The sequence below is a fragment of the Anabrus simplex genome, chromosome 3, assembly GCF_040414725.1.
Source record: "Anabrus simplex isolate iqAnaSimp1 chromosome 3, ASM4041472v1, whole genome shotgun sequence".
Classification (NCBI taxonomy): domain Eukaryota; kingdom Metazoa; phylum Arthropoda; class Insecta; order Orthoptera; family Tettigoniidae; genus Anabrus; species Anabrus simplex.
Genome location: NC_090267.1, coordinates 310,036,112 through 310,051,252, shown reverse-complemented (window position 1 = coordinate 310,051,252; position 15,141 = coordinate 310,036,112). Strand labels below are relative to the sequence as shown.

Genomic DNA, 15,141 nt, shown 5'->3' with positions numbered 1-15,141 from the left:
CTGTTAAATGGCAAGGGATTGGAATCGTCATCAGTTTATGGAAAGTTTGACTAAGCTGTCAAAGATCCGAGATAATCGCTGGAGTTTTTCCAACACGCTTTTGGCTCTTGATGGTCTAATTAAACCTTTAGGTCGTATTAAAAGCTGGCGAGCCAACTCTAACTACTTCTTTTAAATTATAAGTAATTGTATGACGTTATTCATAACTAGGATTCGGAAATTTATGACCTACAGAAGTACAAAATATGCAAGAAAATATAGTCTAAAAACTAGATAAGTATGACAGGAAAAAGGTAAAGCATGACTTATGGAATTTAGTATAAATGAAATGGCGTATGGCTTTTAGTACCTGGAGTGTCCGAAGACATATTCGGCTCGCCAGGTGCAGGTCTTTTGATTTGACTCCCTTAGGCGACCTGCGCGTCGTGATAAGGATGAAATTATTATGAAGACGATACACATACCCAGCTCCCGTGCCAGCGAAATTAATGGTTAAAATTCCGGACCCTGCCGGGAATTGAATCCGGGACCACTGTGACCAAAGGCCAGCACGCTAACCATTTAGCCATGGAGCCGAATATGGAATTTAGTGATAAGTAGCAAAGCGGAGGCGGGACAGGTTTTCCTCCGGGTATTCCGGTTTTCCCTGATATCTTTCATTCCAGCAACACTCTCCAATATGATTTCATTTCATCTGTCAGTCCATTAATCATTGCCCCAGAGGAGTGCGACAGGCTTCGACAGCCGGCACAATTCCTATCCTGGCCGCAAGATTCATTCCATCCCTGACCCGGTCACTGACTGGAAAACAGGTTGTAGGTTTTCATTTCATAAAATTGCTTTAAACGGGATAAGGGGCCCATCATTCGCACTTATTTTTCATCACACTTATTTTTTCATATTTTCGGTAAAATGAGCTCAGGAAAGAAATATGACTTTTCTTTAACATACGAACCTTATTCATAACTAAAAAGTGGTTTGATGAAACTACCGTACTGCTACTAAAATGTTTTCATTCCTTCCCTGAAGGGGGAGGCGGGCCTCTTAGACGGTGACGCTGTCTCTCAGGCCAGTAGATTTGCTTCGGTGAAGAAGATGCTTGGAGAAGGTGAGGGAGTTGGCGGCCGTGGCCTATACTGGGAACTGTCCCGGCATTCGCCTTAGTGCAGGAAAATGGAAAACCATGGGAAACCATTCTCAGGACAGCCGACGGTTGGGGCCAGCCATGCGGTCTAGCCCTGTCCCGTCTCCCGAATGCAGAGGCGTAGAGCCACGGTAGAGCCGTGGCCACCCCTCCTCTGCTGGGTTGGCTGATCTGAGTGCAGAGCTGTTGGACCACGGACCAGCCGTGGCCACTTATGGGCCGAGACCCATTCTGCATCTACCGACCGTTTGATGAAAGTAGAAAGCAAAGACTATACATTTTAGAAACATTCATACAAATCGAGATAATATTTTAAAAATTAAGAAGTCGAAAGTTAAGAACATACAGAAATTTAACAACTCCGCTAGGACAACCTTAGAGATAACACACAGCAGATTAAAACACGGACAAGAAGATAGACTCACCAGTAACAATCCAATAACAACATTCTGTGAGGCCTACGACACGCCCGTAGCATGATGACTCGCTCAAACTCATTTAAGATGTGGGTCGCACTCAATGTTCAAAACATCCTGCTCGAGCACTCAGGTCAAGGAGTGTGTGCGAAAGAACTAAGCTCGAAAAACGTTCAATTTCGAACAAATAAATAGGTCTACCGAACTGTCCGTGTCGTATGATCAGAAATCACAATTACAGAATAAGCCTGGACAGAATCCAGCAGACAGTTCAAGTGCCTCACTCATAGGTACATTTTTGCCACTGTTTATTGTATACAACCCTCTCCTCTGCGGCATCACTGCATTATACACGTATAACGTACACACGTGAAGCAGAAACAACTCGCAGTTTGATCACTTACTGAGTGGCTGAACAACTGAGTGGACTGGTAAACCACCAGCCTAATATCGAGTTTCGAGACACACACATCTCACTCTTCAAATATCGCCCACTTCGACTGAACAGTAATTTGTCTGGTTCCAGTCTGCCTAGACTCGTTCAATTATCAGGCTCCCTCTTCGTTCAACCAGTAAGCTCCTTCTCTGAAAAAGTGAACTCATGTCCTCATCCAGCTCATTTCAGTTAGGTTACACCTCCAGTGGAGATGTTTTTTTTTTCTTTTTTTGCTAGTGGCTTTACGTCTCACCGACACAGATAGGTCTTATGGCGGGTTGTGTCCCATTTGCGATCAGTCTCATTTGCGATCACAGCAAAAGTTTTCCCATTTGCGATCACTTCCATTACAGTGGAAAACAAGAATGTGAAGAAAGACCAGTTCGTGTCCCATTTGTGATCCTGTAAAATTATCAGCAGTCTATCAGGATTTTCCAACGTCCTTACAGCAGGGGGACTGCTATTTATGGTGTACTCCACACAGTCTCTCTCTTGAAGGTTTTTCGCGATAATATTAGTCTATAGTTTTTAACATACTGAAATGATTCCAGCTGTAGACATCCATCGTTGATGTAGCTTTTGTTATTATGTTGTTATCTGCACATTTACTTACGACAAGCAGGTCATTGAGGCGAAGAAAGGCAAGCCTTGTACTTTATATGATGGATACTCTTACACAAATTTACGGAAAAGTCAGGGATGTTTGGTGACATGAGTTTTTTTCTATCGCTGGCTTTACGTCGCACCGATACAGATAGGTCTTATGCCGACAATGGGATAGGAAAGAGGTAAAAGTGGGAAGGAAGCGGCCGTGGCCTTAATTAGGGTACATCCCCAGCATTTGCTTGTTGTGAAAACAGGAAACAGCGGAAAATCATTTTCAGGGCTACCGACAATTGGATTTGAACCCTCTATTTCCCGAATGCAATCTCACCTTTTCGCGTTATCATTATAGAATTATCATTTCTTCAACTTATTTTAATCTAAACATTTTCTTAACATTAAGTTCTGGAATCTTCTACATCTAATTCGAGCGTACAGACACAAATTATAATTTTATTTATATAGGTGAAAGTAGGCTGAGTGGCCGCGCGTTTTAACGCGCTATGGTTATGGCGCGAAGCATTCGGGGAACGCGTGGGTTCGAACCCCATCCTCGGCAGTTCTCAGAATGGTTTTCTGTGGTTTTATACTTTCACTTCCAGGCAAATGCCGGTACAGTTCCAATCCATATGCCAGAGGTGAGTCCTCCCACCCCTTACCCAATTTCATTCACCATAACACATTTCATCTTCATTAGCTCCTCGACTGAGGTTGGTGCCAGGAAGGGCATCCGGCCGTAGAAACATCCCGTATGAATTAATCTCATCCCGAACCAGTATCAAGAAATGAGATTAAGGGGTAGACATACATACAGATAAATGAAAGTAGGCTAATTATATTTTGAGCAGCTGTTTACTTAAATGTCAGTATGAATGATTGAACAGTCTGAGCATTATTAAAGCAGTAATTTAATATTGTCCCCTATTGCATAAGAAAGTGTTAAGTCTGAGATGAGCTACTATTGCTTCAAAAAGGGTAGCACTATCGAAGAAGCAGAGTGTTACAGCAAAATACTTTGTTTTGAAATAGGAAAGTGTAAAATCCAAAGGTTTTAATACGCCTATCTTTTGTTTCACATCTTAAAACTAATTTAACCGCCTTTACACCCACAACCATCTGGTAACTTTAAGTACAAGGTCCATTTGAGACCTTTTTATTCTCTGTCAGTCCCGATATTAATGCATCAGTCTCAAACGGTAAATATAAGTAATTTAATGAGCTTCAACATACGATTCGTAAGAATCTAGTATGTAGTTTCGCCAGTTACTTGAGAGATGTCTTCCTTTACCAGTCCTTCGGTAAGGAATTCCCTGACAGCAACCTGACTGTTTGTATGTACTGATAAGAGTGATCGCAAATGAGACTGATCGCAAATGGGACGACACCTTATGGCGAAGATTTGATAGGAAAGGCCTAGAAGTTGGAAGGAAGCGGCCGTGGCCTTAATTAAGGTACAGCCTCTAACCGCACGGCCAACTCGCCCGGTCCAGTGGAGATGAATTGCATGTATAATTTTAGCGACATACAGCCCTCGTGCCATTCTTAAATATCTGGCGGTACTGGGAATCGAACCGGGCCATCCAAAGACGGCAGCTAATAGTACTAACGGTTACGCTACGGAGACGTATATCACTTTACCAAACTAGCCGATGAAGGAAGTATTTGTGTTCGAACGCTCCGAATTGCATGAAAATTTGTAAGAAACCTCAAATATGGTAGCGGGCGAGTTGGCTGTGCGGTTAAGGCCGCGCAGCTGTGAGCTTGCATCCGGGAGATAGTGGGTTAGAACCTCACTGTCAGCAGTCCTGAGGATGGTTTTCTGTGGTTTCCCCAATTTCACACCAAGCAAATGCTAGGCCTGTACCTTAATTAAGGCCCAGCCGCTTCCTTCCCACTCCGAGCTCTTTCCTACCCCAACGTCGCAATGAGACCTATCTGCACCGATGCGATGTAAAGCAAATCGTTAAAAAAAAAAAGAAAGAAAGAAAGATTAAATGTAGTCTCTGAAAACGGTTCTATGGTTCTTTTCCGTGTAAAATTACCCACTTGATCAACCAATTAACTTCAGGTATAGTCCTCAGCACGTAAGCGTAGTCACTAAGGGAACAACCTAATTATTTCTCCCCTTTTGACACTGAAGGTAGTAATTTATAGTTATTTTCTAACTGTTCGGTTATATTCAGTGTCGCCAGTCATACAGTTTAGTGGCCCTGCTTGCCGATGCGACGTCTTACAGTTATAGTTCATCTCGTATGTTGGCACTACGTAGTCAGACTTTTTTCGTGACTTGTGAGATTACTGTATATAGCCTATACTGCCAGTGCCATGTTGTGAAAATCACCACTGTTAAACATCTGCGAGTTCAGTCCTCAGCCCTAAAGCTGGTTGGATCCTTAACAGGTCTGCCATCAGCTGTCATAGATGGCCTAGGCATCACAGAAAAGGAGTATTAGAGAAATGAGGAGTGACGTGGTTTGCCGTTGCTTTCCTCACCGAGCCAGAAGCCGCTATTACATATCAGTCTGCCATATCCACAGAAATGCATATTCATAACTGAAAGATAAATTTAGGTCCAGGATAAACGAAGTCGGTGTTCATGTCTGTTTTACAGAAATAGTTTCATATAGCATTTCTTGTGTCCATTGCCGGGGATTTTATAGCACTCTCTATTAACGGAGGTGTCCCCAGAGGTTTTATAGTTTTTTCGGAGCAGAAGGACAGTGACTAATTGACTGCACCATTCAGGCCGGTAAATTAACAATGATAGTAGGACATCATCACTGTCTTGTCCGTAAGGTGCATGAATGTTCATGTGCAGTCTCAAACTACTGCCCCTGACATAGTGAATGTGCAATTTGTTCTTATAACTGACATATCTTAAGCATTTCTAATACCGGCCAAAGAACTGGAATTTCTTAGATGAAAAGTCACATCCCTGTAGTAAGGATTTCACGTAAAAGTGGAAGTGCCGGGGTAATAATCACAATATTAATAGTTCCGTGGGCCGATGACCTTAGATGTTAGGCTCCTGTAAACAACAAGCCTCAATAGTCCCGTGAAAGACAAAGGTTGTCTTGAAACTTCTATGCTGCGCCTTACTTGATGAATATGCATTTTGTTTTCTTACAACTGATGTATCTTAAGAAGTAAGCTTACGTGGCTGTTGATATCGCGATCATAGCCCCGAAACGTAAAGTTTTACAAGGAATCTGAAGCACAGGGACGTGAGTTTCCACTTCATAAACCTTACATATAGTGACCGAGATTTGAACCTCGCCCGCGTTGGTGAGAGACCAATGTCAATATCACTCGATTATCTATGACACCCTTGGCTTTTTAAATAATTATGATATTTATGTTTGGTTAAACAAACGGCAGCACTCAGTAAACGATTAAGATTTCAATTGTTCTTGTCTTTGACGTTGCAGATCTTCTATAGCCTGAAAGTGGTAGAGAAATGGAGAGCCATGGAGGGCTGGAATGACAAATTGGCGGCGATATGGAAGGGACCTAGCTGGGTACCAGGAGCTCCTAGACTGGGTGCTGAAGAAGACAAATTGGATGTAAGTAGTAGTTACATTTTCAATTTAAAGACATATTATACATTAGCATTCACACTAACATGCAGAAACAATTAGTAGTTCGAGCTGCGGCAGTTTTCAGTGAACATGTCGAATGGTATGGTGGAGAACAATTTGTATAACATCTTGATTTTGTGTTCAGTGGCATTGGTCATACAACCACTATCAATTTGTTTTCAATCACTGGGTGAAAGTGCAAAGACTTGAAAAGGGATTGCCTAACTGAGACGATACATGGGCTTGCCTTATGCGAAGGACCGACAGGAAGTCGAGAAAATCAGGAATGTAATTACAGTACCATATTCGTAGAAGCTCCTCATCTACAACATAAGTTAGTATTACAACTAGGCTAATAATTCCTGGGGACAACCGTGGTGCATCAATAACATGCACCAGGAACCTTCACAGCCTGTACACTTACAAACAAATATAAAATAAACTGAGCAGACTCTTGTACAGAAGAATCAGCGCCAAACTTTGTAATCATCATCCAATGCTATGAAATGAAATGGCGTATGACTTTTAGTGCCGGGAGGTGTCCGAGGACTTCGGCTCACCAGGTGCAGGTCTTTTGATTTGACACCCATAGGCGACCTGCGCGTCGTGATGAGGATGAAATGATGATAAAGATGGCACATACACCCAGCCCCCGTGCCAGCGAAATTGACCAATGATTGCTAAAATTCGCGGCCTTGCCGGGAATCGAATCTGGGACCCCTGTGACCAAAGGCCAGCACACTAACCATTTAGCCATGGAGCCGGACATCCAATGCTAGAATATTTCCTAATAAACTATTTCTTGCTTTACTATTTTATAATTGGTTAGTCGAAATGAGATAAAGGCTAAGTTAGGAATAATTAAACTATTTATAAAGCGGCTCCGGTGGTGGAATCATGTGAGGCGAATGGCGGAGGATATATTACCTAGGAGAACAATGGATTCTGCCGTGGAGGGTAAGAGAAGTAGAGAGAGATAAAGATGACAAGGCTTAGACTCAGTGTTTAATCATTTAATGACAAGAGGTTTCAAGCTAAACGAGGTCACAGAGGTGTAAAAAAAATAGTTGCAAATAGCGGATTGTGGAGGAGCTTAGTAAATTCACAGAGGCTTGCAAACTGAACGCTGAAAGGCATGTCTATAATGAAGATGGAGTGTAAGTATGTACTGGCCTTTTGGGCTCAAATTGGCAGGTTTGATCCCGGTTCAGTCCGGTGGTATTTGAATGTACCGGTAATTAAATATGCTAGCCTCGTGTCGGTAAATTTACTGGCACGGAAAAGATATCATGGAGGACAAAATTCAGCAACTCGGCATCTCCAAGACTTCTAGAATAGTTAGTGGGAAGTAAAACCATTATCATTATTACGTATTATTAACTCCCGAATGCAAGCTCACAGCTACGGGACTCAAACCACGTAGCCATCTCACTCGGTTTTGCAACTGTCGCTGTGGCAAGGTTCCGGTATGTTCTGGTCTGTCGATTTGCGTACTAGTACGCAATCTATCGGTTTGACTATCAGGGCTTTAGTTGGAAAATAGGAACGACCGGTGCTGACTTAACAACTCGGCATTTTCTATAAGGAATCACGTGGGTGAGGTTCTGCTGTAATATTTTTATTTTCCGGGAGCTGGAAGTCATCTGCCGAATGTCTTCCAGATGACAACCGAGTCTTCACATATGATGGTTGTGGATCAAACTGCTAGAGTATGAGTCCCGTAATATTAAAGAACATAAAATCTGCTAAGTGTTTTACTAAAAGCATTTCTATTAGGAGTCAGAGCTGAAGTCTCTTCTGTGAATACTGCAATAGTGTTAAATGCTGGAAAAAGGAGTTTGTTTCTTACAACGCAATGACTCAGTTAGGTCTTATGTGGACGATGGGATAGGAAAGGACTATGAGTGGAAATGAAGTAACCGTGGCCTTAATTAAGGTACAGTGATAGCATTTTCCTGGTGTGAAAATGGGAAACCACGGAAAACCACCTTTAGGGCTGCCGACAGTGGGGTTCGAACCCACTATCTCCCGAATGCAAGTTGACAGCTACATGACCCAAACCACATAGCCACTTGCTTGATGGCAAAAGGAAAGATAAACTGTTTTATTTTCAACTGTTTTCATTTCTGTGTTGAAACATCAAAGAATACTAGTTAAGTGGGAATCACAAAATGAGAGGAGTATCCGGGATTGTAGATTTTTTTTGTTATTGGCTTTACTCGCACCAACACAGATAGGTCTTATGGTGACGATGGGACAGGAAAGGGCTAGAACTGGGAAGGAAGCGTCCGTGGCCTCAATTATGGTACAGCCCCAGCATTTGCCTGGTGTGAAAATGGGAAACCACTGAAAACCATCTTCAGGGCTGCCGACAGTGGGGTTCGAACCCACTATCTTCCGAATACTGGATACTGGCCGCACTTAAGCAACTGCAGCTATCGAGCTCGGTGGGAGACTGTAGAGACAAAATCTGTACCAATAAATGAGAACAAACTAAATATGTATCAATATAGGTAATATTCTCGAGTACCAGAGCGTAGCACAAATTTATAATATGTATGGTAATTTCCGGTACTTATTTAGCATTGTTCGAACTGCCAATACAGAGTAAGACCGGTGAGTACTGGCCCAACTAAACCTCTCATGAATACAAGCTATTGATATGTAGGGCCTACGTAAGTTGGAGCGAGCTCCGTGTCTGTGTTTTTGGACAATAAAATAGGGAGATTTACTGTTGACTCACCCTTGTATTATTTAAGTGTATTTAATCAATTTATTCGTTGTTTGTTTAAATATATCAGTACATTATTCGAAAATTATTTCCACTGGAGATACTGATAACTCAATAACTAGGACATGTTTGTGTCACAGATCCGCAGCCGTGAGAAGTACGATGTCCAACTGCCTATGTGGTGTAACGTGTACCTGACCATCCACTTCATCGTAGTGGTGCTGGGCTTCCAGGAGCTGGCCATCAGATATATGGTAAGGTAACTTCTATACACCACACTGAACGAAACATCCACAATACACCACTATCAAACGGCGGATAACAGTACCGGTAGAACCTTGTTAATCCATACCATATTAATTCGGACTTCGCTGAATCCAAACACTTAGTTCCAGAACATTATTCTCTTTTAATGGAAGAAGAGATTGAAGACAGACAGACAAACACATCCATCCCCCGCGCCATCGGAATTAACCAATTAAGTTTAAAATCTCTGACTCGACCGGGAATCGAACTTGGGGCCCTCAGTACGCTAAACATTTAGCCACCCAGCCGGACATGATGATGATGATAAATAAACACTAACATTCCGTTATTAGTGCACTGTCTGAGAGAAAGTTATTTATGTTTTGGAAATCGTGTTTTGTTCTGATTGTAGACGTACAAAGTGAGAAGATATGGAGTCGAAATAAATATGTCATATTGAATACCGGTACTGAATTTCGTATCCTGAATCAGTACATTTAGCACAGTTAAAGGTACCTGTTCTCCACTTCAGTAACATTTTGAAGAAAATGGAAGGAAGAAAATTCCTCCTTTTCATACGGATTCTGACGTAACTAAACTCGCCCTGAGATGGGGAAAATGGACATGAAGTGCAGGTAGACCTGTATATAATCTCGACAGGAGTATGGGACTATGAGCTTAAGTACGCAACGATCTTCATTTACGGGGTCCAAAACTACAAGATATTTTCTATTCATTCCTGATGGAGTAGAACAACACGGGCACGCAGTAATAATAATAATAATAATAATAATAATAATAATAATAATAATAATAATAATAATAATAATAATAATAATAATAATAATAATAATAATAATAATCCGCCTATGTGGTTCAGTGGTTAGTGTGTGATTAGCTGCCAGCTCGGAGGCCCAGGTTCGATTCCCGGCTCTGCCACGAAATTTGAAAAGTGGTACGAGGGCTGGAACGGGGTCCACTCAGACTCTGGAGGTCAACTGAGTAGAGGTGGGTTCGATTCCCACCTCAACTGTCCTGGAAGTGGTTTTCCGTGGTTTCCCACTTCTCCTCCAGGCAAATGCCAGGATGGTACCTAACTTAAGCCCAAGGCCGCTTCCTTCCCTCTTCCTTGTCTATCCCTTCCAATCTTCCCATCCCCCCCTGCAAGGCCCATGTTCAGTATAGCAGGCGAGGCTGCCTGGGCGATATACTAGTCATCCTCCCCAGTTGTATCCTCTGACCCAGAGTCTGAAGCTCCAGGACACTGCCCTTGAGGTGGTAGAGGTGGGATCCCTCGCTGAGTCCAAGGGAAAAACCGACCCTGGAGGGTAAAAAGATAAAGAATAAGAATGAGATCGAAATATTTCCAATATAGCAAAAATAATTTTGCAAGTTCTAATTTGCTATCAATATTTAATAAACTGCAAGTACTGTTCCAAAAATAAATAGCATAACATTACCGGTATACTAGGGAGTCCATTAGATGCTAATTAAGAACCTGTATATAGTCTACAAAATAATAATAATAATAATAATAATAATAATAATAATAATAATAATAATAATAATAATAATAATAATAATAATAATAATAATAATAATAATAATAATAATAATAATAATAATAATGTTATTGAACATACTGTGAAATAAGTGGATATGTTTCATCTGAGGATTGTTGAATTACTCTGTGTTTTGTGTTGTGTTGTACATTTTTTCATTGCATATTACAGGCTTTTTCACAGTTGTGAAGATATGTTCACAGAAACAAGGATGTTTGGGGCAACAAACCCAATTAAATCGTAATTACATTATTACTTTGTAATGAGCCACTGGAGACTACGGGTCCCTTATACCAATATACTCAGAAGGTGTCCCCGAACAACCCCCAAAAGTTTATCAGTGGAGTTCAGGTTCATCCTGTAGAGAGAGAGAAAGAGAGAGAGAAGAGGGAGAGAGGGAGGAATAAGAAAATGAACACATAAAACAATGAACGCAAGACAGGTTGGAGTGGGAAGGAGTGGGAGGGATTAATAGAAAGAGGAGACAAGGACAAACATGAAAACATAGAGAGGCAAAGACAATCTCCATATTTTTACAATCTGCCATCTTCAAATAGATCAGCTCCCTCCTAATCAGTCCCAGTTTTTCTACATCCATCTCTTTTTAGCCCCCAGACAAGCTTGTTTCCGCTTTCCAACTGCATCAGGAGGGTGGGCATCAACTCTCAGAGATGATCTTGACAGACCTTCCGTCTTGTTGTGGGAATTATAGGATAAGAAGAAAGCCGAATAAATAGAGGAAGAGGGAAGAAGCATGATAAAGATAAATACAGGTGGTAAAAGATTAGTGACATGGGGCAAATAAAAAAAAAAGGGAGAAAAGTATCCCTACGAAGTAATGTAAGTATTAGAAAGGAACAAATAAATATCAACTCAAATCATATACAAAGGGTGATCGAAAAGTAATTTTGCAAAGCCTGCAATGAAATATGTAGGCCTACATTTTATTTCATACAACCAATACAGCCAACTGATAGTACATACATTAGGTTATTTTTTTACATAGTCTCCATATCAGTTTTGGCACTTGTTGCTTCGTGGGATCAGTTTGAATATTCCCTCCTGGTAAAAGTCCTATCCTTGCATTTGAGCTACTTTATTGCGAAGTGTTTCACCTCCTCATCTAAATTGGATCATCAGCCTCCTAGGTACTCCTTCAAGTGAGGAAAGAGGTGAAAGTCGCATGGAGTGAGGTTCGGGCTCTAGGAGGGTAGTCGATGATGTCCTAGCAAAATTGATTCAACAGCGCGATTGTCTGCTGGGCTGTATGAGGTCTCACGTTGTCATGAAGGAGGATGATGCCCTCGGTGAGAAGCCCTGACCATTTCCTCCCGAATGGTTTGCACAATTGTGTCAATGTCTCACAGCATTGGTCAGCGGTCACTGTATGATCTCTATCCAAAAACTCCATGAGTATGACACCTGCGCTGTCCCAGAACACTGTGCCCATTACCTTCCCAGCTGATGGTGTCACCTTAAACTTCTTTGTCTTTGGAGAGGAGGTGCGTTTCCACTCCAGTAATGACCGCTTGCTGCTGAGGGTGTAGTGGTGGATCCATGTTTTATCACCCGTGACAATGTGGAAAAGAAAACTTCCCTTCCATGAAGAACCGTTGCAAAAGTTCCAGACTTGCCCTCATGCACTTTTTCTTGTGTTGGTTGGACAGATTTTGTAGAACCCATTAGGAACAAACTTTCTGGTACTGCAGAATATCGCGAACCATGTGACAAACACTTACGAATGACATTCCCAATTCTGAACATTAAAATAAGAATTTATTATTCTTATTTTAATGTTCATAATGTGATGTCCAATATGGTCTACAATGAGATTTATTACTTGTAATTTCCAATTCTACCATTATGTGCTGTAATGTGATCCTCCTCTTGTCCTGAATCAGCTCCTTCATATGAGCTGTATTCAGATCTGTTGATGCTGTGCTGTGTTTGACACTGCAAACCTCATTGGTGACCTTTTCTCTTCCGGCCACAAACTTTTGACACCATTCTGCGACATGCTGACGAGACATTAGTCTCTCTGTAAACTTCAACCAGCTGCCAGTGAATTTCAGCTGCAGTAATACGTTTCGCTCACAAAAATTGAATAACTTAGCTGAATTCTTTGCGTGACCAGTTTTCCTAAAGAGTCACCATTTGTGAAAAGGCTAGGAAAGCAACAGATAGGGAATCTGCCACCTGAGTGACTGCCCTAAATGCAGATCAGGATTGATTGATTGATTGATTGATTGATTGATTGATTGATTGATTGATTGATTGATTGATTGATTGATTGATTGATTGATTGATTGATTGATTGATTGATTGATTGATTGATTGATTGATTGATTGATTGATTGATTGATTGATTGATTGATTGATTGATTGATTGATTGATTGATTGATTGATTGATTGATTGATTGATTGATTGATTGATTGATTGATTGATTGATTGATTGATTGATTGATTGATTGATTGATTGATTGATTGATTGATTGATTGATTGATTGATTGATTGATTGATTGATTGATTGATTGATTGATTGATTGATTGATTGATTGATTGATTGATTGATTGATTGATTGATTGATTGATTGATTGATTGATTGATTGATTGATTGATTGATTGATTGATTGATTGATTGATTGATTGATTGATTGATTGATTGATTGATTGATTGATTGATTGATTGATTGATTGATTGATTGATTGATTGATTGATTGATTGATTGATTGATTGATTGATTGATTGATTGATTGATTGATTGATTGATTGATTGATTGATTGATTGATTGATTGATTGATTGATTGATTGATTGATTGATTGATTGATTGATTGATTGATTGATTGATTGATTGATTGATTGATTGATTGATTGATTGATTGATTGATTGATTGATTGATTGATTGATTGATTGATTGATTGATTGATTGATTGATTGATTGATTGATTGATTGATTGATTGATTGATTGATTGATTGATTGATTGATTGATTGATTGATTGATTGATTGATTGATTGATTGATTGATTGATTGATTGATTGATTGATTGATTGATTGATTGATTGATTGATTGATTGATTGATTGATTGATTGATTGATTGATTGATTGATTGATTGATTGATTGATTGATTGATTGATTGATTGATTGATTGATTGATTGATTGATTGATTGATTGATTGATTGATTGATTGATTGATTGATTGATTGATTGATTGATTGATTGATTGATTGATTGATTGATTGATTGATTGATTGATTGATTGATTGATTGATTGATTGATTGATTGATTGTGTTTACATACAACTAGGGCTGTAGATGATGGGTGGCCAATTCTTGCACATTACTAATTCTCTATAACAGATGAAACTCCAGGAATATCGGCCCTGTAACCTTAGTATTTGATCATCCCTCATATATACAGAGAGAGAGAGAGTGGAATAAAACAAATGCACATAAAAGGACAAACACAAGATAGGTCAGAGTGGAAAGAGGGAGCACCAGAAAGAGGGGACAAGGACAAACATGAAAACATAGAAGGAGAACAATAGTTTCTGCTTCTTCACAAACTGCCATCTTAGGCTCCCTCCTCATCAGTCCCAGTTCTTCTATATCCATCTCTTGTTAGACACCAATGAGCTTGTTTCTGCTACCCAGCATCAGGAGGGCGAGCAACAACACTCATTTGGCAGATCTTCAGTCTTGAAGTTGGAAGTTTAAGATAAGAAGAAAGAAGGATAAATACAGGAAAAGGCAAGAAACATAAAGACAAACACAGGTGGTAAAAGATTAGAAACACGAGACAAACAAAAGAGGAGAAAAGGATCCTAATGGGATCAGTAGCGGTATTGGGAATTAGAAGTGGGGGGAAGGGCACAAAAATGTATAGACAAAAAAAGTCCCCAGGTCCAAGGAATATCATTGGGAGGCGAGGGAGGGGTAGCGTTAGACATTAAAATTGAAGGAAATTGCTATGAAATGGTAATTTCATGCTCTCTGAGGGAATTTCGATAGAGGGTTGACAGTGTATGAACTTGAGTGCAGTAATAATAGTACTATACTATAAAACTTTCACCAAAGGGACAATAATCACTCATGTATTACAATTAAATAGAAGTACGGTGTGATTATACATTTAGTATTTGACTAAACACTAACAAAGTAACAGACACTAGATAGAAGTCAACAGACACATTGACTGAGTGAAACTGCCAGATTGACGAATGTATGCGGCAAGCGGGTGACCTTGGCAAAAATATACCCCTGCTACCCTTCGTCACAGAACAAGCTACACATTGCTCCGTGGGTCTCTACTACTTGCTGCGGCAACGAATGACATGTTGTGCGTGTTTCTGCTAAGTATATTTCTTAATAATTAAAGAAATTAAAAGAAATAATTAGCTAAAAGACAACAGGG

The 15,141-nt window shown here is 40.3% G+C and overlaps 1 protein-coding gene across 1 annotated transcript in view; it reads left to right on the top strand.

Moving 5' to 3' along the window:
- Window positions 1-15,141, top strand: part of LOC136867261 (alkylglycerol monooxygenase) — a 171,015-nt gene that overhangs the window by 154,343 nt on the left and 1,531 nt on the right. The window contains exons 7-8 of the mRNA XM_067144404.2: window positions 6,028-6,162; window positions 9,049-9,162. Coding sequence (XP_067000505.2) covers window positions 6,028-6,162; window positions 9,049-9,162 — 249 coding nt within the window. The remainder of the gene's footprint in view (window positions 1-6,027; window positions 6,163-9,048; window positions 9,163-15,141) is intronic.